The 27123-nt window shown below is 43.0% G+C and overlaps 1 protein-coding gene across 11 annotated transcripts in view; it reads right to left on the bottom strand.

Annotated features, from left to right (window-relative positions):
* Positions 1–27123, bottom strand: part of RCL1 (RNA terminal phosphate cyclase like 1) — a 103392-nt gene that overhangs the window by 14582 nt on the left and 61687 nt on the right. For 3 of the 11 annotated variants that reach the window (XR_002771086.1, XR_002771085.1, XR_002771084.1), the window contains exons 9-10: positions 19432–19597; positions 1556–1695 (exon numbers count right to left, since the gene is read on the bottom strand). Coding sequence is in view for 4 of the 11 variants with exons in the window: in XM_003782902.3 (XP_003782950.1) it covers positions 24831–24981 (151 nt within the window). In the remaining 7 variants the exon portion in view is untranslated. Of the gene's footprint in view, positions 1–765; positions 880–1555; positions 1696–16827; positions 17277–19076; positions 19598–24653; positions 24982–27123 lie in introns of those variants that run through there. The other 8 variants (XM_003782902.3, XM_023508101.1, XM_023508110.1 and 5 more) reach the window with 6 other exon arrangements.

Below are 27123 nucleotides of genomic sequence, written 5' to 3' on the forward strand. Positions count from 1 at the left end.
TCTTTAAAATCTTTACTACTTCCAGTGTCTGAGTCATCTTAAGGCTGGTCTACATTAATTCTCTTTTTTCTTGAGTATAAAATCACATTTTCCAATTATTTGTTTGCTTAGAAAATTTGGATTCGGCTCGGCGCCTATAGCTCAACAGGCTAAGGCGCCAGCCACGTACACCTAAGGTGGCGGGTTCGAATCCCCAGCCTGGACCCGCCAAACAACAATGACGGCTGCAATCAAAAAATGGCCAGGCATTGTGGCGGGCGCCTGTAGTCCCAGCTACTTGGGAGGCTGAGGCAGGAGACTCGCTTGAGCCCAGGAGTTGAGGTTGCTGTGAGCTGTAATGCCAGGGCACTCTACCCAGGGGGACAGCTTGAGGCTCTGTCTCAAAAAAAAAAAAAGAAAAGAAAAGAAAATTTGGATTCTATGTAGACATTGTGAATAATACATTGTAATGTCTCTTGATTCTGTTATATTTTCCTGAAGAGTTTTGATTTTTCTGTTTGTTTATTTGTTTGATTAGGCGATTAACTTGGCTGAACTCAGTGTCTAAATTCTGCTTCTCTTGCTATAGACAGCAGCTGAAATCTAGTAATGAAAGAGTTGGATGAATTAGCATATAAACCACACATAAAGCCCATGGAGGAGATAAGACCTCTGAAGAACAAAATGAGAAGAGAGTCTATTAGTTTGCTGAGGCTGCCATAACAAAGTACAACAAATAAGAGAAATTGGTTTTCTCAGAATTCTGGAGACTAGAAGTCCAAGGTCAAGGTGTCAGCAGAGTTGTTTTTTTCTTTTCTGAGGACTCTGTCTTTGGCCATCTTCTCATTATGTCCTCATGTGGTCTTCCTTCTGTACCCATCTGTGTCCACATTTTCTCATCTTAAAAGGATACCAGTTGTATTAGATTAGGGCTAATCACTTAATTATGTCACTTTAACTTAATTAGTTTTTTAAAGACCCTATCTCTAAATACAGTTCACAGTCCTAAGTACTAGGGGTTAGGACTTCAACATATGAATTGGGAGGGGGCACAATTCAGCCTGTAACAGAGGACATAAATAGAAGCCAAAGAATTGCCAGCATATGGGGTCAGAAACTGGAATAAAAGTCGACAAAAGAGGGCGGCACCTGTGGCTCAAGGAGTAGGCACCAGCTCCATATACCAAAGGTGGTGGGTTCAAACCCAGCCCAGCCAAAAACTGTAAAAAAAAAAAAAAAAGAAAAGAAAAGAAAGAAAAAATCAGCAAAAGAGACAAAAAAAATAATTGTCATAAAGGTAGGAAGATACTCAGGAGAGTAGTACAGGTGCCAAAAAAGAGTTTCCAAGAGAGCACAGTAAACAGCATCAAATGCTACTGTGGGGTTTAATACCATAAGGAAGTTCAGGGAAAGGCAAATCATTGACAACCTTGGTGAGAACTGTTGCAGTGCTATCATGGGAGTGAAAGTCTGGCGAGAGTAGATTGAGTAGAGTAAGAGAGTCATTTAACTTCTCTGTAGTTAGAAACTGAGAGAAGGGAGTAGAAAAGATCGCAGGCTTCACCATGACACTTACTGCAGATTGGATCATTCAGTCCTCACTTCAACACCCGTCTAGTTTTTTTTCTGTGCTGTGTTCATTAATTCATTGAATTAATATTTGTTGAATGCCTACTCTGTGCCAGATACTGTTTCAAGACATTGTTCATGGCATATCTGTGAACAAAACAAATGTCTGTGCTGTCATGGCATTCAAATTCTTGTGGAAAAAGATAGACTATAAGTAGTAAACATAATGATAAGCATATTTTAATTATACATAAGTAATAAACTATAAAATTATAAAAGTACTGTGAAAAAAGAGGATGTGAACAGGGTAAAGAAAATGGGAATTACAGTAAATGGGGAGGAAGGAAGTTGCTGTACTAAATATCAAATAATGGGGATTAAAATTAATAAAAATATGCAAGATTTTTTCAGCTAGAACTACCAAACTGAAAAAAATCTTGAAAGATTAAATACTTGGAGGGATGTATCATGTTCGTGGAAAACTTATAGTAAAGCATCTGTCCTCCCTAATTTTTCAACAGATTCCATGCAATCACAATCATAATCCTGACAAGATTATTTTGGCAGAAACTGACAATGTAATTTTAAAATTTATATGTAAATTAAAAATCCTAGAATAGCTCAGGTGCAGTGGCTTACACCTGTAATCTTAACACTCTGGGAGACCAAGGTGGGTGGATGGCCTGAGCTCACAGGTTTGAGAACAGCCTGAGCCAGAGTGAGACCTGGCCTCTAAAAATAGCCAGGTGTTGTGGAGGGCGCTTGTAGTCCCAGCTACTTGGGAGGCTGAGGCAAGAGAATCGCTTGAGCCCAAGAGTTTGAGGTTGCTGCGAGCTATGATGCCATGACACTCTACCAAGGATGACAAAGTGAAACTCTGTCTCAAAAAAAAAAAAAAAAAAAATTCTGGAATAGCCGAAATATTTCCTTTCTTGAAGGAGGGGTAACAAAAAAACAAAGTTGAAGGGCTTCAGCTACCAAATGTTAGGGCTTACTAGAAAGGACAACAGCAACTGAGATTTGTACACCTGCTCCCCACACACCACGGCGTCTTTTATGCAATGAAAGGACCTCAAATGGTGATCTAAGTTAAATCAAAGCCTTCCCAAAGATACAAATTAACTAAATATATCTTAATGTTAACACTTTTAATGCTGTCTATAGTACAGAAACCATACTGGTACAGCCAAACCAATAAGAAAGTTCATGATTTAAGAAGAAAATCATTGGCCTACTGTACATTGATATTCAATTCTGTTTATTTTAACCCAATATTTCCTAAAGTGGTAACAATGTTTCATGAACAGGAAAGAAGGGAAGGAGAAAAGGAAGGAGGGAGGAAGGAAGAAAGACAAATCTTGACCCAATAAGTTTGGAGATGGCCAAATTTATGATGTTATGACAAACTTTTATGATTTTACTGTTGCAGGTCTTCCCAGAACCCTCAATACATTAATGTTCACCATAATTCTCCACAATGCCAGCCAGTAGTTTTTTTGTTTGAAACCCCTTTTAAAATAACTAGTGTTCAACAGAACAATATGCTTTGAGAAATGCTATCTCAGACGAATGGAAAAATGCTGCAAATATCAATTTATTATTTTTCTCTGACTCAAGAGGAAAAAGCTAATCTTCAAGCTTATTGGGGGAAAAAAATCTTATATTTTAAGTGATATGAAGCATCAAGTTTTTATCAAAAGAATATAGGATTAGGAACTAGGAGATGTGTTCTCTTCTAACTAGCTATGTGACCTTGGGCAAGTATCACTTTAATCTCTTCTCATTCAATTTCCTTCCTACAGCTGCAAAAGCAGAAATCCCCTGGCCAGAGTTCTTTGTGGTGTCCAAATATAAAATGCATTTGAGCATCACAGAATCAAAGAGTATACAACGTTAGAATGGAAATCCCCAGACTGTCCAGTTAGAAATTTCCTCCAGTTTTTCCCAGTTCTTGCTCATTGAGTACTCACCATATTTTTGCATTGGGCTTGGTTCCATTGCCTCCAAAGGCAAAGTGAGAGCAAAGGTGCGCACTTACTGGGGCAAAGCCTTCAGGATGGTCAAATCAGCCAAGTCAATGAAGCAGCACCCACTCTATAGGCCTCCCACCTATGGCTGCAATTATAGGTAACCCTCCTCAATGAGGCCTAAAAGGGTAGTGGACAGGGAAGGATGTGTAAAGAACCCAAAGTTATAAAAATCCAAAACAGCCTCTTTGCCTACTTGCCCTGGCAATAAAGGCTCATTCCCTGCCTATGGAGAATGTATCCTACTTTGTAAGCTCTTTTACTCTGTAAGCCTACCTTTCCTCTTCCTCAATAAACTTTGTTTCATGCTTAAAAAAAATTAAAAATAGGGTGGCGCCTGTGGCTCAAAAGGGTAGGGCACTGGTCCCATGTGCCGGAGGTGGTGCATTCAAACCCAGCCCTGGCCAAAAATGGCAAAAAAAAACCAAAATTCAAAATAATCTAGATGATTTATCCTGGGGGGGTGGAATCAGAGAGAGAGGTTACAAAAGTTGGTGAGAGTACTTAACCCAAAATATCTTCCATCATCCTTTTTTTCATTTTATCTTGAATGATACACAGTGAATTCACCTACACAGAGATTCATTTAATCTAAACTGATTTGGAAAAAAATGAAAATATGAAAATATCTCTTCTAGGAAGGTTAAAGAGTTATCAAACATCCATTCATAGTGTGGGTTTGCTTAATTGGGCCACTTTCATGTTAATACTTGAGGTTATTTGTACTCAGGAAAGAGAAGCCGGGATTGGCGGAGTGGGGAAGGCAAGAGATGCCTGGAGAGTGGGGAGAGTTTGCCTCAGTGAGAGGTGCGCTGTGGCAGTGAATGGGTGCAGAGAGGCACTCATATAGTACAGAGAAGTGCAAAAGTGGAAGTGTAAAACAAGATGTAACAACAAATTACCTAACTCCCAAAAGCTCCTAAAGCCTATCCTAGTTCTTCTTTTTCCTTCCTCCTTTACCTTAGAAAGGTCTCCTGCTCAAGGCCACCAGGAAAACTGGGACCAGGATTAGGCAACATCATGAGTGAACTTGATTTTTATGAGCTAGGCCAACAAGCTAAAAACACTTGTTGTGATGGCCAAATGTATTCCAATTCCAAAGCACTTCTTTACATGAGAAATGTGGGGCTACAACCTGTTCCTAAGCAGGGAGTTTCCCATAATATCAAGTCAATAAATATTCACGGAACACCTATCAGGCGCTGAAGCTCCAATAGAGCATAAGAGGCCCACTAGACACACCTGCCAGCCATTTCTAGCCATCTACCTAAATATTCCACACTGCTCAGGTGACCTGCACTTTAAGAAACCCCTTGAGTGCTGTGGGGGCCACAAAGATAACTAAGAATATCTCCTTTGACTTCTGGCTCCACTGAAATTTTTTTAAGTCCTCTAATTATTAATTCCCTGGCTCTCTGCCCTCTCCAGCCTCCATTGCCTCTGAAATACAAATTGCTCTGCTATGGTAAATTATTAGATTAATGGCTCCAGTGAATCACACTATTCCCTAGGGCAGTCACTTCCCACATAGAATTTGAGCTTGGCCCTGTGACTTGTTATGACCAGTGCGGCATTAGCAAACACGATACATGTAGAGGCTGGGAATGCTTGTGCTTTGCAGCCGTCTCTCTTGCATAACTCCTTGCCATGAAAGACGATGGAAAGAGGTCCCACTGCCCCAGCCATCCCACTTGTACCCAGCCTCCAGTGGACCTGCCTGCCAAATGCAACCACGTGAGAGAGACCAGCAGAAAAACCACGCAGCTAGGGCCACAGAATAATAAGAAATAATTGTTGCTGAAGCCAAAGTCTGTTTGTTTTGTTATGCAACAAAGCATAAATGAAACATGCACCTTATTTTAAAGGCCCTACTTCTTAGATCTACTGTACAAGTGGGAAAAGCACAGCCTCGAATCCACCTCTGGCATTCATAGTAGTTAGTGGCTTTGGACAATTTACTTAACCTTTCAAAGCTTCAGTTCTCTGTACTAGAGCTGTGTTCCTCTAAGTGTGGTCTGCCTACATCAGAATTACTGGGGTGTTTGTTTTAAAAAATACAGACTTAAACAGCTATTTTTATAAAAGCCCCAAACTGGAAACAATACAAACGTCCATCTACTGGTAAGAAGATATGATATATTCATATCATATAAAGGAATACTACTCAGCATTACAAAAGGACTGAACTATTGATACATGTGTAACAACAGTGTGGTCGACTCTCTCAGATACTATTTAGAGTGAAAAAAGACACAAAAGAAGACTTTGTACGGTTCAATTTCTTTGAAATCTTAGACTAGGCAGTACTGACTTGTGAGTATCAGGTAAAAGAAATTGATGGGATCAGAACAGCAATTGCCTCGGAGCAGGAGACAGGGATGACTGGCTGGAAAGAGGCACAGGGGACTTGCTGGCAAGACGGGATTGTTCTTATCTTGAGGGGGCTCTGGGTTACCTGAGTGCATGTATTTACAGAGCTCATCAAACTACTTGCTTAAAAAACTGTGCATTTTTATATGAAAATTATACACCAATTTAAAAAAGAGATTGCAGAAAACACACAGATTTGGGCCTGCCTGTGTGCTGGATACTTACGTTGGCTCTCGCCTACTATTTCATCTTCTGTGTAGAGAGGTTAGAAAGCTGAGAATACAGTGCCAGGCCCCCTTGCAGTCACCCTCTGGGTGTGCATTGGTCCTGCCAGTTAGATGTGTTCGTGTGCAATTTGGAATGTAAAAGAAGGCAACACTACTTTGCCATCTTTTGACGGAGCTTTAGGCCAATAAACGGGCTCTGGCAAAACGTGAGCCACTCTCTGTGACCATAGTGACAGCTTAGTAGAAAAGCGTGACAGAATGACAGAGGTTTCCTTATTATATTTTCCCATAGCTCTCTGTACTTTTCCCTTAGAACCAATTTCTAATTGTACTTAAATAATTTGTAATTATTCCATACTTCTCCCCCGCTCCAATAGATGTAAGTTAAATGAGGGCAAGATTTGTGTCTTCATCATTATTGTATCTCTGTTGCCTTGCTCAGTACCTGACACATAGTAGGTGCTCAATTAATATTTCTGACTACAGAGATGACTACATGCCCCCACCATCTTTGCTCAGTATGGTGGCTCCTTGGGAAAGCAGTAACAGTGTGATCTTGTGAAGATACAGTTAGGTCCATCAGCCTGTTTAATCTGCAGAGTGATGATCTTCAAAGTAACACAAAAGGTCTTAGAAGTTGGCATGGGCAGTGGCAGGGTCCAGGGACCTAGGACAGCTAGGCTGAGAGATCTGGTTCAGACACAGTTTTTATCCTAGCCTCAGAGCAAGAAGAGAATGTGGTGCTGTTTGTGCTCAGCTTTCTTGTCTGCCCCTGTGGGTACCCTGTCGCAATACTGGCCACCCTCACCTCAGGAGGCTACTGATACAGGGATCACATGAGACATCAGATACTGCTATGGTCTCAATACTGACATAAAAAGAAAATCCAAGTCTCAGGGCCATCCCTCAACTCCTTATGTCAAAGAGAAGGTAAAAGACTCAGGCACCTGTGAAGAGCTGGCCCCACAGATCATTCATTAAGGAAATTCCTTGTTAACCTTCCACAAGCAAAAAAATGCAAATTGTACTTATGTCTAGTCCCCCAAACTAAAACCTATCTGATTCCACACTAAAAATGCATGACAAGTTTATCTTATCGGTCACAGAACCAGAGATAAGATAGAATCAGACATTCTTCCACCTACTCAAGGACTTCTACATATGGACACTTCCTTCACTCCCTTATTCTGCAAACAATTCCTGGGCCTCACAAGAATATAACTACTTTGCCTCATCAGCCCCAACACGACCCCCCTTTTCCTTCTGTCTGTATGCCTTTAAAATGCCAAAGGTTCCAACTTCCCCTTCAGAAAAGACAGCCACACCTTGTCTGAGGTTCATGTTTTTTGCAGGCGCATCCTCAAAATCAGCTTAATAAACTTCCATTGATTGAGATTTTAGCTTTGGTCACTTACTTGAATTGACATTTGTTTCCACTTCCACCCCCAAATAAAAACATATGTTGAAACTCCAACGTGATGGCATTAAGAGATGGGTTCTTTGGAAGGTGATTAAGTCATGAGGGCACAGCCCTCATAAATAAGACTGGTGTCCTTTTAAAAAAGAGACTTCTGCCTCTTGCACATTGTGGGAACATAGCAAGAAGATGCCATCTATGAACTAGGACGTGGGCCCTTACCAAGCACCAGATCTGCTGGTGCCTTGATCTCAGACTTCCCAGCCTCTGGACTATGAGAAATAAATGTCTGTTGTTTATAAGCCACCCAGTTGATGGTATTTTGGTTTATAGCCATATAACAAACTAAGATGAATGCTAAGAGGTTTGGAAAAAATTAATTAGTTTGTAGTTGGGTATGATGGCACACACTTGTAGTTCCAGAAACTTAGGAACACTTGTGAGCAAAGAGTTCAAGGCCACTCTGGGCAACTTAGCAAGACCTTGTCACACACATATACAAAAAATCAATTTATTACCTAATTATGCACATAGAAAGAACAGAGTCAAGAGGTCTGAATAAACTGTGCTTTTTGTGTGATTGTGCCTCTCAAAGTTTTTCATTTATAAGGAAATAGAAGCAGGTCTGTCTACCACCTACAGTTTTTTGGCCCAAAGCAAAATAGGTCCTTATCTCAGCTTAGAAAACTTCAGAAAATTCCCTTAGCCCTTCTAAAGCTGTTCAGGCAGTACAGTCTCCTGTGGAAACACCCATCATCGTCTCCCTGCAAATTCTACACTCCTTTGCCCTGGAGCCAGAGGAATTGAGTAAGGTTCTTGCTTCCTGTTAGACCCTGTCACCATGACAACCATTTACTGAGCATGCCTGAGCTTTTGGTTGGTCTCTGCGCAGGTGCAAAGAAGAATGAGACCCAGTACTGACTTCAAGGAACCAATCACTGGGCAGCACGTTCACTGCCGTAAACAGCCAGGCTCAATGCCAGCAGGACCGGCTCCAAAGAGTTCATGTGAGGATTTAAAAGGGCAGTGCATTTAGCCCCGAGCCTGGCAGGTGGCAGCTGCTCCAAAATGTTCGCCATTATCATCATTATTGAGGCTAAAAATTTTGGAAACTCTCCCCTAAAAATTACTTCTGAAAAAAGTAATTCCCCCTAGAGAATTGAAACTGCGACAGTAAAGGCTCTTTTTTTCTTGTTATTCTCTTATTTATTCTTTTTGGCTTTTCTGACAAACATTCACCAAGTACTTACCACGTGCGAGGAACCACACTAAACATGGGACATTACATAGTCTTGGATCCCTGAAGCTCTTGTAATGCAGGTGGACACACTTGTGGAACAAATTACACAAAAATTTCACACACTTAATGATTTAATGACAAAAGATGGGGAAAGAACAGAAGTCCTGCAAAAACACAAACTAGGAACTGACCTAGTTTGGGAGATCAGGAGAGTTTCCCTGAGCATGTGATAGCTGAGTTGACAGATGGGCAGGAATCAACCAATCCAAGGTTGGGAAATGAAAGGTGGAAGGTCCTCCCAGGAAGAGGGAGCAGCAGGAGCAAAGACCCTGAAGGAGTAGGGCGGGTTTCCTGTTGCTGGAGGCGGGTGTTCATGTGGTTTGTTTCCACTCTTCTTCACAAGAGCCATGGATTTATTAAGCCTAAATATGGAGTTATAGAAGGAACTGGAATGAAATTTTGAGACCTGGGCACTAGCTGTAGCGGAGTCATTATCTGGCACCTGTGTGATAGGTATGAGAACTTAAGTCCATCTTTAGTTTTGGAATTTACATTTATTCATCTGCAAAAGTTCTTAGGATAAAATTATCTTTAGAATGAGTCTAGAAACCTCTATGCTTTTGGAAGACTAATCAACATATGTTGGATATTTACTGGATCCTCCTTTGGGAATGCCATGTTTCTGGTGTGTGGCCCCAACCTCCCTGAACACAATTGATTTGGGAGTAGGAATCTGACTCAAGCCTGGCCAATCTGATTTTCTTTCCTTGGAATTTACATTAGGCGGGTCCCTTGAATGAAAGAGATAAAAAAATGGGAGATTGTAGAGAAACCACTTTCTTCCCAATGGGTAGAATAATCAGCAGAGAAAGATTTCAGAGAGAAGCAGCTGCTTATGGGCAAAAAGCAGCAACGAGGTTCAAGTCCTTTTCTAGGGCCCAGCTTGTGTCTTCTCTTGTACTCATAAGACACTCCTGTATCTTTAAAATAAATTCTCCTCTTTTTCTTTAAGCTAGCTTGAATTATATAGTGAATTGTAGTAGTCATGCCATTTATCTTAATGATGTATTCCTCCTCTCCTGAGCTCAAGTGATCCTCCTGCCTCAGCCACCTGAGTAGCTGGGACTACAGGCGCATACCAACACACCCAACTAATTTAAAAAAAAACATTTTTTGTAGATGTAAGGATTTCACTGTGTTGCCCAGGGTGATCTTGAATATCCCACTTCAATGGGGCCTGCTGTGGCCTCCCAAAGTGTGGGAATTTGAAGCATGGGTTACCACTCCTTGTCCAAAATTTTAACTAATACAATATATACAGTTACAGGATTTTATGACGTCTTGGAGTTCAGACAATTTTGCCTGTGGAATTTACAAGACCACTGTTATGTTTTTGTTTTATTTTGACACTCAGTACAATTCCAAAGACCATTATTTTAACGTGGGCTTCCCAGTTAACCACATAACTCCTTCCAGGTCCACTTGCTGCAGGTCTCCATCATAGGGTGACGTGTGCATCCCCTAAAAATATATACTTGGAAGTCCTAACCCCAGTACCTCACAATGTGATCTCATATGGAAACAGGGCCATCAGAGTTGTAATTAGGTAAGTCAAGGTGAGGTCATATTGGAGTAGAGTGGACTCTTAAGCTAGCGTGATTGTGTCTTTATGAGAAGACTATGTGAAGACAGAGGCCCAAGGGTGACTGCCATATTTGGCCATGTAAAATGCATTCCCGTGTATAATGCACACTCAGGTTTTTGGCCCAAACTTTCAGGAAAACATTTCTCAAGAAAATGGCCAGCTCTCCACAGGAAAGACACATTTCGGGAGGGCAATTGCTCCTGTGGTAAATGATGGCACAGTCTTCCTATAAGCACTTGCTCTCTGAAGGCTTCCCCTTCCCTCTCTCCTGAGAGCCCTCACTCCTGGGAGCCCTCTCTCCTGGGAGCCCTCTCTCCTAGGAGCCCTCACTCCTGGGAACCCTCTCTCCTGGGAGCCCTCTCTCCTAGGAGCCATAGCAGAGATGGCCACACACATAGCCAGTGGGTGGGAGCTTCTGAGGCCCTGAGGCTACTCGGCCCTTGGGTAGCCAGACAGGTCCTTGGGGCCTGTGTGGGGTTCCCAGTCTCCTCAACATGACTAGGCCTCAGTCTTTAGCCCTTGCCTCTCATGGCCACAGTCCACCTCTCCAGCCCCACCACCGTCCCTCTACCACAGAGCATGGTAGTGCTCTGTGACAACGGGGACTAAGGCAGGAGGGTGAGGCAGCCCTGGGAGGCCAATGGATACACATCCTTATTTTTCCCTCAAAGATTTGGGTAAAAAAGTGTGCATTACACATAGCAAGATACGGCATGTGGAAATGGAGGATCGTATCTATAATGCAAGGAACATCTATATGCACCTACAAGCCAAGAAGGGACTGGAATTACCAGAAGCCGAGAGAAAGGCAGGAAACAGATTTACCCTCAGAACTGTCAACAGGAATTAACCTGCCAACACCTGGAGTTTCGACCTTCAGCCTTCGGAAGAGTGAGATAATACACTGCTGTTGTTTCAAGTCACCCAGTTTATAGTACTTTGTTACTGGAGCTCTAGGAGACTAATACAGTCCCCAAACTATGAAGCACTATTTGGGTGGTGGTTTCAGGTACAGAAGGTGTTGCCTCACTGCCTCCCATCAGGGTGGTAACTGTATTTATGTCAGCACAGCTGTCCTCAGACCACCTTCCCACTCTACTACTCTCCTTTCATAATTTGTTTTTCTTTTCCTCTAAAGACACTGGAGGCCTGGATGGAAATTCTGGTAGCACAGCCCATGATCAACCCAGTGGAACTAAGGTGAGAGCCTAGTTTCCAAGGGACTCGGACATCTGTGGCATTCATGACTGGCTGCAAGGCGAGAGAAAGAGACAATGAGAACCACATACTTTGGCAGAGCTGACAGCCAAAGCCCTATTCCCAGCCTGTGTCTGGGCACTGTGACAGTCACGTTGAGTGTAGGAATTGTCCTTTTTTTCCAACAGCTAGCACCACCTCCCAACATAACCTCTGGGGAAACCAGCCCAGGGCTTAGGAAAGGGAGGAGAGAGAAGGCTGGGAAAGAAGAAAAACAAGCACAAAACCCAACATCTCTGTCCCTTGGTGGGACACACGGAGGGAAGGCCCCAGTGTAGCTGCCTGCCTCCTCAGCCTAACAGAAGATGAATCTGGCATGACACCAGTACTAGAGAAAAGGCACCATGCTGAGAGCTACACAATTCTGCTGGAAATAGTCTCAAGGAGTTTTAAGACAGATTCGAAGGATGACCTGGTAATTACTGTAAGTGTTTTTCTCTAGAGTTTTTCTTCTGAAAAGACCATAATCTCCCTGATTCACTAACTCATTCTACTGTTGAGAGGATCTGCTGACCTGGACAGCACAGGCCCTCCAGCTAACTGTGGGAGCAGCTGCTGAGTGCATCAAAGGGTGGGTGGAGGGGAAATTTTACCAAAGCCCATGATACAGCTTTAGAAGAACAAAACAGTCTCAGATACCGGATACTCCTTAGTTTCCCAGCAATGGTTCCATTAAATTGTCATTTATTGATTTATTGTCCCAGTGAGGTCAGCGCGAAGGATTAGATCAAACTGTGCTTGTCCTTTAGGCCAGACAGGTTTTGGTGACCAAGATCCCAGGTCAAGCTTCTCTGTGCAACTCAAGTATCACCTGGGCAATCTCTCTTGCCCTCTCGCAGCCCCATGCCACACCTTGCCCATGCCTTAGGGTCCTGGCCAGGCCCCCACTTTCCCCTTCCCTCACTTCAGAGCCCAGCCTGAGCCTTCAGCTTTTGGAAATCTGGGTGTTTGGGTATCTGGGTATAAGAAATATGAGAGAGCTGTGACACGGGACCATATCACACCATATTCTTCACAATTTGAGAAAAGTTGGTATCTGCCTGGCAAACAAAGATGGTTCTTTCACAAAGCTTGCCAAGAAGGGGAGAAATAAAATTCTGGGTCTGAGATTTTTTTTTTCTGGCATTGCTTTCAGTTTTTGGATATACCACTTAAGAAGAATATCTTGATGAGCTGCTGAGTGCTGAGTATTCAGGCACATGAACACTCAGAGGCACATGTCTATATAGAAAACACCTGTTGTCTTGGCCTGCCCAGCATCCACATCCTTGTCTTCTGGCACTGGAAACCATGTTTTCCTTGGGGAATCGCCTCTCCTACTCTCAGTCCATGTGGTATGGGAAGTTTCACTGCACTGAGCTCTTGGAGCTGGCGTGCAACCCAGACATGACCAATCAGAGCAACCAATCCTTCTATGACAGTGATTTGATTTCAAGCTGGGCAAATGACCCAACTCAATCTTATGACCTTCAGCCTTTTTGGATATTTTGGGGAACTGTTTGATAGAGAAAGGTTGGGGCTGCCAAGAGAATAAGACATAAGCCAAGAAACTCTCCTGGCCTTGCCACCATCAGTGGGCTGATCTTGATAGAGAATGGAGCAGGAGACAGAAGAGATGAGAGATGGAGCAAAGGTGATAAGTCTTGATGACATGGTTCAAGCCCCTGGACACAGTTCAAATTATGCCTGAAATGAGATGCCTCCCTGGACTTTCCATCTAAATTAGTCAGTACATTCCTGTGTTAGCTTAAACCTGTCTGAGTTATTTGCAGTTACTCACACTCAAGGAAAAAAAGTCCTACTATAACTTCCAAAGGGAATACTGGGTAATGAAAGAACTAATTTGCCCTTGGTTAACTGCAGGGCTTATGTTTACCTGTGAAAACATGAAAAATCAGGGTACTGCCTTCAACGCTCAGAGCACAAAAATATGACGTGCCGGGGACACTCATATTATGGTTCAGAGCTCCTGGAAACCAAAATTTTATTTTTATGCTCTAGTTTCTCTACTAATCATGTGATTTTGAGTAAGTCTCATAGCTTCTGTAAGCCTGAACTTAAGTGTCTGCGAGGATGAAATGAGATAATGTTCATGGAAGTATTTTGAAATCCATAAGGCAGTGACCACTGGGAGTCAAGGTCACCTTGGAAGTCAGCTGCTTTACAGAGGAAAACATTATGCAGGAAGGAGGCAGCACTTTATCAAGAAGCAGGAAGCCTCAGCTTGGGCAACACTTCAGGATGGGAAGAACCGTGATGCTCAACATAACGTCATCTCCCTGACTGATGGCTGAGACGGCTCAGTCACTGAGCTGCCCCTTTCATCTCCCCCCTTCTCTCTTATGTGCACTCCCCTCAAAGAAGGCAAGCAGTCAAGGTCTGTGCTAAAAAATTCAAACTTTCCAGAACCTTCAAGCATAATTACATAACCAATATAGGTAACTAATTTGAGGCTTCTACTGTGGAGAAAACAATATAACTCATTATAACCTTTTCAAGAAACCACGAGAACCCTTTTTAAATGCCCAGAATTGGCCGGGCGTAGTGACTCACACCTGTAATCCCACCACTCTGGGAGGCTGATGGATTGCATGAGCTCAGGAATTGGAGACCAGCTTAAGCAAGACTGAGACCCCCTATCTCTACTAAAAATAAAAAAACTAGCTGGATGTTGTGGTGGGCACCTGCAGTGCCAGCTACTCAGGCAGCTGAGGCAGGAGGATCTCATGAGCCCAGGAGTTTTAGGTTGCTGTGAGCTACGACACCACTGCATTCTACCCGGGGTAACAGAGTGAGACTCTGCCTCAAAAATAAATAAATAAACAAACATCTAAATTTCAGACCTGTTTATATATGATGATAGAATCTGTTGACAGACAACACAATGAAATAAGTATGAATTCAACAATGCTTTAAAGTGCATTTGTGTATTATTCCTAGGAAGAGTTCTCCACATGTGGAAGACAGTCCCACAAGATGTACAAGGCGTATAATGTGTTCAGACAGGCCTCAAGGGCACACAGATTGCTGGCAAACAGATCACACAAGCAGGCCAGTCCCCGTAAATGGGAGCAGCTGACCCACTCCTATTCTCCCTGTAGGCCCCTTATTTTGCCAAAGCTGCTTTCTCAGCATTGTTCACAAAGGTCATCACCACACACTTCTTCCATTCAAGGTTGTTTTCCACTTCCTCTCAAGTAGGTGGGCAGGGAGTTCATCTTCTGCACTCCCGAAAGGCAAAACTCAGGACTAGAAACAGCAATCACTCAGGAAGGCAAGAGCGGCAAAATTTATCCTGGGCGTACAGGAGCAACAGCTTTTAAAAGGACCCATGTAAATGCTACATTTTGAAGAAGACACTTAGACCAGATCAGTCAGGCTCTTTTCTGGAAAGCTCCTCAAGAGAAGAACAAGGGTGGAAGTAATTCAAGATGGGGGCTTAGCCCAAGCTCTCTCCCCATTCCCAATTATCACTCCAAGCTCCATTGCCTCAAGGACAATGTCTATGCATCTCTGTGACAGCTGCTGGCAGGTGGTGCCCAGCTCAGAATTCTCTAAAATCTAGGTAATTCAAGGTTCAGACTAAGTCTAACACTATGGTCAACCACAGTACTTCAAGGAGCTTTCTGTTTCTTCTTGGTTTCCCCTCCCCAAGGATTTCTCCCAGACTTCTAATATCTTCATGCCAAACCCAAAGTGGGCTCAACTGCCATGTTGAACCTCTGAGCCCAGAGGAAAACAACAGTCAGGGTACTCTCAAGAAGCTGGGGACACTGTAATAATCCCTAACCTACAACAAAATCTCACCCTATCCACATACCTGACCCATCGACTTCCCAGAAGGTCAGATAACAGGGAAGATGGTATGGGGTCAGTGGAGCTGGTGGTCAGACCTGCTCAGACAGATCCTGGATTTTCCACCTAGGTTCCCTACAATTACTTGGCTTCTCACAAACACCTCAATTAAGAATGCAGGCACTAGCCAGGCATAGTGACACACGACACAATCCCAGCTACTTGGGAGGCTGGGGTGGGAGGACTGCTCAAGCCCACTGACTCTGTGGGCTCTCATTCTGCAACAGAATGTGACTCTGTCTTTTGGGGTAAAAAAGAGAGTGCAAGAGCTTATTTTTCTAAGAGCTCTGACTATTTCTATTCCTGAAATATCCTACTAGACCCAGAAAAAGAACACTACATGAAATTAATATTTTCTGTCTTTCCTTCCTCCCTTCCCTGCAGGGTAGGGAGAGTACCATGGTTAAATGAGTTTGAAAACTAACTAAGTTAAACAGTTTCCACTGCAGGACCTCTTAGAGCTTTTGCTACATTAATATACAATGTGATTCCTCAAGCCAGGGAGAGAGACTATGGCATTTTCTAAAGTTCTATTAAGCCCTTTTCAGGGAAAGCACCACATGATGCTACTGTAACAGGGAACATGCTCTGGGAACCACTACCTTGGACCTCAAGAAAACCCTAATTTGGAGTCTTAGCACAGTGCTCTGACGCAGAATCCTGCTGCCGACCCTGGAAGACGGGTAATGTGCAAGGGCCAAGGCCACCTGTCAGCCTCCTAGCAGCCCACCCTCTAACTGCTACATCTGCTTCCAAGCCTCCTGCCACATCCCAAGTAAGTAGATTTTTTTTTCTTTAAGGATAGATTCCTAATCTGTGTTTGACTTAGGGTTGACGGAAAATTACAGGAGTTGTATCTAAGATTCTTAACATAAAACAACACATATACATATGCAAATGTGTTTGTATGTGTATACATATACAACCATAAAAACAAAATAGTGCAAATTATTAGGAAATAAGGGCAGCCCCTCTCGTTCTCCCAGCCCAATACCCTGCCACAGCTTTGTTGTGTCTTCATGACTCTTCAGGTAGCTCTTACATTGTTGTCATTCACATAACTATCATATTCCAGGCAATGGGAAAAAGCCCTGGTCTTTTTCCCCCACTGCTGAATCTCTCCAGAGGTTAGGAATGGCAAGAGAATATCAACTGACATTTTTCTTTAAGTTGGGTTCCAACCCCTCCTCCTAGCCCACACCCCACATGCCACTCCCACACCCAGGAATGATCATTGCCACATCTTCCCTCTGGATTATTATCTGGGTGTTCCTCCCCTTCTAGCTCAGAAATGCCACTGGCTAAAATAAGAAGTGTTTGCCCACCATCTCTGTTGACTTTGGTCTTCTGGGTACAATGATCTTCCTTTGTTGGGCCTCATTTGTTAATGGGCCTCATTTGTTACTTTGGGCCTCATTTGTTGTTTGTCTTGTCTACCCCATTCTATTCCATGATGCTGGAAGATTCTGGGTCTTGAAAGATGGTGGTGGGCAGGTAGTACTATGGGGCATCTTTCTGAGAATATTCAGGGAAGTAGGCAATACAGGCCATAGTGGACAACTATTGTTTCTGCCTCCCCAGTATCAATTCTCTTTTTTGTAAAAGCATTTGGATTGAGAATCACCTCTTCGTTTTCTTAGTGCATACATCTGGGCGAGGCTGACATCATTAGCACTCCAGGAAAGAGAATCTAATGGAGAACAAATTTGATCAGAGAACTCTGTATTCAGCAAAGGGAGACACAATTCTGCAGGGTTGTTTTTGTGTGTTTGTTTTGAGACAAGTTCTCTTGCTCTGTTGCATGGCCTAGAGGGCAGTGGTGTCACCACAGTTCATTGCAACCTCACAGTCGTGGGTTCAAGTGATCCTCCTTCCTCAGCCTTCAGAGTAGCTGGAACTACCTGCATGTGCCTCCACACCTGGCTAATTTTTCTATTTTTTTGTAGAGAAGGGGTCTCATTCTTGCTCAAGCTGATCTTGAACTCCTGGCCTCAAGCGATCCTTCTGCCTCAATCTCCCAAAGTGCTAAGATTACAGGTGTGAGCCACCACATCCTAACCCAACCCTAAACCTAAACCCTAACTTCTAACCCCAACACTAAACCTAACCTTAATCTCTGAGGGATTTAAGGAAAAAAAATTTTTAAGTATTTGGAAGAAAGAATCTGTCTGTCCACTAGGGTTGCCAAGAGGACAGCATATTAAAGACAACTCTGAAAAAGGGAAACACCACCAAAGAAAGCAGGCCTGACAGACAGAAGAGAGCTGAAATTCTGATGGCATTGTTTGAACCCCAGATTCAGCTTTGCCTGAAGCCAAATGCATTACTAAACTTGTTAGTTATAAGAGCCTATAAATTCTTTTGTTTGAGTTTTTTTCAATTTCTCATTTACAACTCATTTACAGCGTTATACCCAATTCAGTACCTTAGGACTCCTCCCCCCAAGTTAAAATGACTTCCATATCCCTTTCATAATATCTCTAGACTTAAGAAATAGTCTTTCACTATACCATCAGTCAAGCAGGTTACTCATAGTTGGTTAATGCCTAGTACTGCCAAGGACCACGCCATATGCATGCTTAATCTTCATAGCCTATTGCAATAGGTTTTGTTCAATATCCTAACAAAACTACAGTTGAGTAATTTGCTCCAAGGCAGGCCTTACTCAGAAGACCCAAGTGGAGGACCTTAAGCTTGTCTGACCTTTTCTATTATATGGTCTATGTAGCCCCAGATTGGCTACAGGAAAAGGAAACTGACAGACAAAATTTCAGAATTCCCAGTTAGCGATTATGATTCTTTTCATCTCTTGGAGAAGAGGAAAGGATGGAGTTCCTTACAAGTCAGCTTGTTTGGTGTACATATGACCTCTAGCATTTAACAGCCCTGGCTTTTTGCTCTACCCCTAATGGATGGATCCTGGCACTCTAGATCACAGTGAATTTACTCTTAGAACATTTGTCATGGGGCAGTCTAACCTCAACCCAGACGCAGGTGCCACAGCTTGTCCCTGGTCTTCCAGCTGAGTACATCCAAGTACTAGATGTAAAGATAAACTCTGTGACTCATGTTGACATTAACCTGTTAGGTGGAAGGCTACTTTGAATCTTCACCAAGAATTGAACAACTAAAGAAAATCATAATCACAGTCACTATGTTTAACAAGTCCTCTCAACACCAGCATGGGCATGAAGTAGGGATTTCCCACATTCCAATAGGAAACTAAGGGTTACCAGGATGGAGGACACAGGTTTCAAACGTATGTTTAATCCCCATGCCTGTGTTACTTCCATGATGCTTTCCAGAAATTCAAGAAATCATTCTGCTGTCATTGGCTTATTTTTAAAAGAGAAACCAAAATCTCTTCTCAAAAACCAATTAAAAAAACACACATTAAAAAAAAATCCTTTAAGATCGTGGCCGTACAAAATCTTAAAAGATGACCCCAGTCCTCATCACCATAGGTTAAATGGGAGGAGAATTAAACAACCAACCATGTGAGTAATAAGAGGAAAGGATGGAGAGACTCTGAGAATGCGTTGCAGAGGGGGTATTGCATGGGTCGGGGCTCCCTAAGGCCTTAAGACTGAGGAGGCAGCACTGTAAGAGGAGAGAACTTGGATGGTTCTACTTTCTAGGCCTCTCACGAGAGTATTATTGAACCACACATATTAAAGTCTATGAAAGGCTTTGTATAATTTTGCCTTTTAAATGGTTGGTGATCAGCAACTCCTTTAGCACCATCAGCTATGATTCCTTGGCAATTGATCACTGTGTGTGCCTAGAAATTCTACAGAACTGCTCATCTCAGCTCATAGACTAAAATCAGAAATTGTAAGTCTCACCTGTATTGTCTTCAATATTTTAACAAGCTGGGAAGCATTTCATTTTGTAGATATTTTTGCTCTTTGCATAATTTGCAGCCAGTATTTTTTTTTTAACCTGGTTTCTTGGAAGCATTTTCATAGGTCCTTCAAGCTTACAGATCTCAGGCACAATGCCTTTAATTGCCTAAAGGGTAAAAGAGCAGGGCAATCAAAACAGAGCTTAGTACAGAGAAAAGAGCAAGCAGGAGGGTCCAGGAGTCAAGTGCACACGACACTTACAAAGCCTGAGGTCGTCTGCCACAAATAAAGCCTGGCACCATTGCAAAACATGTGGTCCCCACGAACATTCTTCCTTGAAGATTACAAAGACTTTCCAGGGGGCCACGATTCAGAGGTTGCTGGAAGAGAAAGCTCCCCCTACCATGTGGGACATCATTTGTTCCCAAAATGGGAGACCAGCTACCCAGATGGCCACCAGTGAGGCCACCTCTCTACCACAGCTCAGGTATGACAGGGGCTGAGAGAAGACACAGGAAGGCACCACATGTTATCACTGAGCTGGTTCATTACCTTTTGTCATTAAGTCGACCTCTGGCTTCTATAAATTCACCTACCATTGTTGATTTGAATATATCATTTCCCAAATTGTAGCAGAGAAATTAATAAATCAATCAATCTCTGGATGCAGTTCTCTTTAGAGGGCTGGGAATGAGGAGGAAAAAAAGGAATAAAGAATGTCTTGAGCCTTCAGAGAAATTCAATTTATAAACCTCTAGGATGCTTTGTTTCTGAGATAGAAGTCTTCCTCTATTGCTCTGGCTAGAATGCCATGGCATCAGCCTGGTGCACAGCAACCTCAAACTCCTAGGTTCAAGCAATTCTCTTGCCTCAGCCTCCTGAATAGCCAGAACTACAGACACATGTCACTATGCCATACAAAATCTTAAAAGATGATCCTTGCTCTTGCTCAGGCTGATCAACTCCTGAGCTCAAGAGAGTCCACTTTAGTCTCCAGAAATGCTAGGATTATAGGTGTGAGCCACAGCGCATGGCCTAGGATGTTTTAAAATAGGTACTGACCCAAGGCCTGTGCTCTGGGTTGGAAGACAGATGATCTGACAGGTATGGGCTAAATGTGACAAGGAAATAGAGCTGTCCCACACCCAGCACCCACAATAAAATGACAGCTTCTATTTGCTTGAGTAAAGGAGTGATGTGGCTTGGGCTCCGTGAGATGCCAAACCCTGATAAACTATTCAACTGAACTGAACTGAAGTGGCCCCTTAGATGTGGCCAGCAAAAGGACAGAAAGGCCCCACTGCATATTGACATTACCATTACCTTTCAGGCACTCACTAAAGAGCAGCCAGAGCTGCCAGCACACAGAGACGCTGAGTGCAAGTTACTTCCCGTCTGTTCTGCAGCTGGGTGAGAGCAATGGGGAGCCCAGGCCGCACATGTGCCCTGGTGCTGCATTCCCACTCAGCAGACTGGCCCAAACCGCCCACTTGTACATCACAGGTCTCCAGCACAGTGCCAAATGTGCAGTCAACAGGACCACACAGCCTGATCCTCGCTCTCCTCACCAAGCCCCCAGTCAATCCACCTCTTCAGTTGACCCTGATCCCTGCCTGACCTCAGTGACTTTCACCCCCACTTCAGGACCTGCCAAAGCCTCGGGATTCCTGTTTTGCTGGTGTTCAGTGTCACCATCTACCATGGTCTCATCAATTGCTTCAAGCCTCCTCTACTCCCTCCCACCCTTTAGCACCCTCAGCTCTGCCATTGTGACCATAAAACAAAAGGCCAGCAGCCTCCAACACAGACACCTAACAAAAAACAGCTGCCTGATGGCCCTTTGTTGTAGAACAGTGTGGACAGGCACCACAGTGTAATTCAAGTTTTTGTCTTTTTAAGTTGGGGTCTATAATTAGCTACTCCTCACCACTTTTAATTGGAAATGATTTGAAAAAATAAAGAAACTGGAGGGTTGGCTGCCTGTGAGGGCAGCTTGGATGTCAGCAAGTCCTTTCTCAGTCAACTGTCACACTGCTGTACACCGGCTCCCTTTCCCCCTTAGCAACTGTCCTGACGAGGGTGGTGAAGTAACCCCGCAGAGGAAGGCTGGCCTGTGTCTGTGCAGGATGTCACTGGACGGGGCTGAAACACAGAAGCAGGGCCTACCAGGAAGACAAAGACAGCAATTGTGACAAAGTGCACGGTTTACCTGCCTATAAAACTCGCTAGTCCCCTCTGGGCAACTGCTGCTGTAATTCAGAATGGTCAGCCAGCAAGATGGGGCAGACAGACCATGACAGAAAACCAAGCCCCCAAATGCTGGAATCTCTCTGCAAACTATCCCAGTAAGCAACAGGACTGACCAGGAGCTAAGCTAAGAATAAGGCAGAGAGCACAGGAGTTGAATGGTATTCTTAGAAATCTGAGAAGGGGCTAGAAGCAGGCTGTTTAAATAAACATTATCATTATTATTCCTCCTTTTGGCAATCATCACCACTACTGCCAGCTCCAGAAGTAGCTGTGTCAAATAGAAGGCTGGAACCGTACCCGACACAGGCATGTTTGCAGCAGTCAGGAGCACATGTCCTCTCTAGTGCTTGCAATAACCTGCCTGGCCTCTACATAACACCCTAAATTCACTAACAGTACCATTTTCAGAGCTTAAACCAAAGGAGAGGAGTCCCCTGCCATACAGTATTCGATGTCCAAAGCAATGTGGCCATTCTCCTAATTTGGGGAGGTAGAATACACAAGTGAACAATGTGGCCCCTTAGTTCCAGATCTCAGTTCTATATAGGCAGATCTGGGTTCAAATGTCAGCTGCACTTAATAAGATTGCAGTGTATGTGGTAAGCAGAATTCTAAGATGGCCACTCACAATTCCCAGTCCTTGGTTATTCAAACACAAAATCTAGGCACAGCTGTAATCAGCTGATCTTAAGATAGGGAGATTATCCAGGTGTTTAAAAGCAATGCTTTCTCTAGCTGGCATCCTAAGAGGAAGTAAAATCTGAAGCAATAGGATTATTGGCTGAAGGATGGCAGGAACCAAAGAACAGGAATGTGGGAATTATTTTTTTTTTTTTATTTTAGAGACAGTCTCACTTTATCGCCCTCAGAAGAGTGCCGTGGCATCACAGCTCACTGCAACCTCCAACCTCCAACTCCTGGGCTTAGGTGATTCTCTTGCCTCAGCCTCCCGAGTAGCTGGGACCACAGGCACCCGCCACAACGCCCAGCTATTTTATTTATTTATTTTTGTTGTTGTTGCAATTTGGCCGGGGCCAGGTTTGAACCTGTCACCTTCAGTATATGGGACCAGCTCCCTACCCACTGAGTCACAGGTGCTGCCCAGGAATGTGGGAATTATCAATAAGCTGAGAGTTGTCTGCAGCTGACAGCCAGCAAGGACTTTGGTGACTTCAGTTCTATACCCTAAATTCTGCCAACAACCTGAACAAGCTGGAAGCACATTCTTTCCCAGAACCTTCAATGGAGAGTTCAGCCCAAGTGACACCTTGACATCAGTCTTGTGAGACTCTGAGCAGAGAACCTAACCATGCCTGCATGGATGTTTGCCCTATAGAGCTGTGAAATGATAAATGGGTATTGTTTTAAGCTGCTAAGTTTGTGGGCATTTGCTATACCTGACAGAACACCAGTACATGTAAAACTCTTAGCAGAGGGCACCAGTTCAGAATGTCCTGGCATCCCTCCCATACCCTATCATCAGAGCACAACCTTCCCCTAGCCCTTCTCACTGAGAAATTAAGGAATACCAAGAGGGACTGATGAGGCAAAGACCTTTCCCTACTTCAAAAGTCTACCCAAGGGGAAGGATACCAGTTGCAATCCTAGTAGAAAGAATAACATTTTTTCCTCTGCTACTAAATCCCAGCCCATACACACACCAAATATAGATTCTATTAGTTGGCAGGGGAAATCTACCATAGGTCCTAAGTTATTACCATACACGCTTGCTTGCTGGGTGGGCCTTTATCTGAGTTCTTTTTCAAAACAGTGTACACAGCAAGCAATCTTGAGGGATAAAGTAACACCTCCATGTGGAGAAAAGAGCAGGCTTGCACAGAAGAGCTGAAGTCCCCAAGAATACATGTCGCTTAGCTGTGATGCAAACCTATTACATTATGGCATCTACCTGGTCCCTTCTACATCCACTGTGGGACATGGGAGCCAGGAGAAACCAATATAAACAAGAATAGTGCTGTGCTGAGTACACATAAAAGTTCTTTGTGTCTGACACAGGACTCTCACTGAAAGAGTAATAATCTAAGTTATTAATATATAAGTAGGGTAAAATCCCAGATCTTGATTCCATTACATCTGAGTCTTTAAGTTAGGAGATCTAAGGTCTTTACAATATAAATTTCAAAGGAACAAAACATCCTTTTTGAATTTTTTTTTCCTAAGAGACAGAGTCTCACTTTATTGCCCTTGGTAGAGTGCTATGGTGTCACAGCTCACAGCAACCTCCAACTCCTGGGTTTAGGTGATTCTCTTGCCTCAGCCTCCCAAGTAGCTGGGACCACAGGGGCCTGCCACAACACCTGGCTATTTTTTTCTTGCAGTTTGGTGGGGGCCGGGTTTGAACACACCACCCTAGGTATATGGGGCCGGCACCCTACTCACTGAGCCACAGGTGCCGCCCTTGAATGTTCTTATGGAGATAAAAATTTACATTATAGGGCTATTGTGAGAATAAAACAAAATATATAGTACACCTCTGAGATACATCAATAACTTTAGCTGGACCCCTGCCCTCTATAGTTGCCCATCTCTCACATATGCATACAATGAACCAGATAAGCATCAGTATCTGTGTTCCAGCAATCCATTCAGAAGACAAGAGATCAAACAGTCTAATATACCAATTCCGACCTTTGCATAACACTGCATCTACAACTCAAAAAACTTCCACTACGATTAACTCATTTAATCCCTACAACAGAAACAGAGGCTCAAAGCAGTTAAGTCCTTGCAGAAAGAACAGTGACCACAGATTAATCCACAAGAAAATGGCCACATGACATAACCCAGGGATGTAGGCTGAAGAAACATGGCCAAAAGCAGCTGTGATACTGTTCTAGCAAGTCGACTGTGGCCTAAAGTTATACTCTCCTTCCAGGTAAGCCCAGGGAGCTTATACTGACTGGGCCTACTGAGGAATATCAGTGCCACTGGAGAAATGGCTGAAAACCACATGAATCAGAGATGTCTTTTATTTGTATATAGATCCTTTTTTAAATGAAAAATTAAGCAAGTCCTTAATATAAGCAGTGTTTTTGTCCAGGATGAATAGATTTGGACTTAGTCCCACTGGTGTCCTTGGCAGTTTCTGCTTTGTCTGTAGGTACTGGGGCCTTATCTTGTGACAGGTATCACTTGAGTGTCTTGCTAAGGTTGGAGAAGCCAGTGCCAACACAGGTCATCAGTACTTTATCCCCACCCTTGAGTTCTTCACCACATGGTTTAGTTTCAATTTTAAACATAATCTGGAAAAAGCTCTTCAAATGCCGCAAAAATTCTATCCTAAAAAAAAAATTAAAAATAAAAGGAATTAGTTTCTTTAAAAATTTGTCCCTCCCCCATACCTAGAATCCAAGCTTTTAATTTCCCAGACCAAAAGAAAGGATTGAAATTAAAATATCTCACCAAATCTGATTAAATAGTATAATACTTATTTCCAGCCCACAAGTTTCCAAAGAAGATTTAGATAGCTTGCAAGGATGCATACAATATAGCAAGATAAATTAAATTGAAGAAAAAGAAGTCAGAAGTTAGTACACGACACATAAATCACTTAGTCCTACACACCTATTAAATTGGACATAAATACGGTGATCATTTTCTTTTTTAAGAGAGAAGGTCTTCCTATGTTGCCCAAGCTATCCTCTCACCTCAGCCTCCCAAGTAGGTAGGAATACAGTAAAGCTACATGCCACTATGTCTGGCTTAGATGATGATTTATGAGTAGCTCTTACAAGGACAGAAACATCCATTTCCAACTAAAAAATCAAAATTAAAAAATCTCTCCTATGAAGATTTCAATCTAGTGGTACAGACAAGATACATAAGTTAAATATTCCTGAAAAGTACTATGAAAAATTTAAATAAAGCAAACTCAGACTGGAGACAACAGTCTATGAGTATTAACAGTTTTGTGCATATTTAGCAGGAGGCAATTTTTTTTTTTAAGACACAAGTGCCTCACTCTGTTGCCCTGGGTAGAGTGCTATGGTGTCATCATAGCTCACAGTAACCTCAAATTCTTGGACTCAAAAAATCCTCTTGTCTCAGCCTCCCAATAGCTGGGACTACAAGCACCCATCACTATGCCTGACTGTTTTCTTGTTCTTGCTCAGGCTGATCCTGAACTCCTAAGCTCAAGCAATCCACCCACCCTGGCATCCCATAGTGCTAGGATTACTGGAGTAAGTCCCTGCACCTGGCCAGCAGGAGGTTATATTAAATAAAGTGTCCAGGGTAAAGCTCACAGTAAACATGGCAAGAAGTTTCATAGGGCTGTTTCTTATAATCCCCCACATCACCCCAAGAATACCTTGTGAAGAGCAAGTCTGTGGATGGACCACAGTACAGGTATACAAGTTTATAAAGGTTTGCACTAGCAGACCCAGCATCATCCCACCTGGCCCAACCAAAAGACTTAGCTGCAGAGGTCAATAGATACATAGGTTCCTGAAGATTTTGATCAGCTTGCAACCAGTAGAAAGGATATATCCATGTGGAAGAGTCTGGAATTACAGGTCACACTCAATTAAACCAGCCAAACTCCCACCCTGGCCAAATGGTTCCCAACCTTGACTGCATACCTGAGAAGCTTCAAAAACACTGATTCTGGATGTGTAGATTAAAGGAACAGAATTGAAAGTCAAGAAACAGACCCACACATTATGGGAATTGATAATTTGATGGAGAAAGAATAATCTTTTCAACAAATAGTACTAGAACAACTGGATATCCACATGCAAAAGAACGAAGTTGGATCCCTTCCTCACACCATACACAAAAATTAACTCAAAAAAGATCAAATGCCTAACTTGAAGAGCTAAAAAATATAAAATTCACAGAAGAAAATGTAAAAGTAAATCTCCATTACCTTGGGCTAGGCAACAGTTTGTTAACCATTTCTTAAATACAATATCAAAAGCACAGTAATAAGAGGGAAAAAAAAACTGATTCCATCAAAATTAAAAATCTTGGGTGCAGTGCATTAAAGGATATTAGCAAGAAAGTGAAAAGACAACCCAGAACAGCAGTTCTCAACCTGTGGGCTGCAGCATTAGGAAGGTTGAGAACCACTGACCTAGAGGATGGGGGAAAATACCTGTAAGTCATGTATCTGATAAAGGTCTGGTATCTAAAACAATAAAAAAAAAAAGAAAGGCTCAGTGCCTGTGACTCAAGTGGCTAAGACGCCAGCCACATATACCTAAGGTGGCGGGTTCAAATCCAGCCTGGGCCCACCAAAACAACAATGACGGTTGCAACCAAAAAATAGCCAGGCACTGTGGCAGGTGCTTGTGGTCCCAGCTACTTGGGAGGCTAAGGCAGGAGACTCGCTTGAGCCCAGGAGTTGGAAGTTGCTGTGAGCTGTGATGCCATAGTACTCTACCCAGGGGGATAGCTTGAGGCTCTGTCTCAAAAAAAAAA

This window comes from Otolemur garnettii, unplaced genomic scaffold (assembly GCF_000181295.1).
Source record: "Otolemur garnettii isolate 467f Iridium unplaced genomic scaffold, OtoGar3 scaffold00006, whole genome shotgun sequence".
Taxonomy (NCBI): Eukaryota; Metazoa; Chordata; class Mammalia; order Primates; family Galagidae; genus Otolemur; species Otolemur garnettii.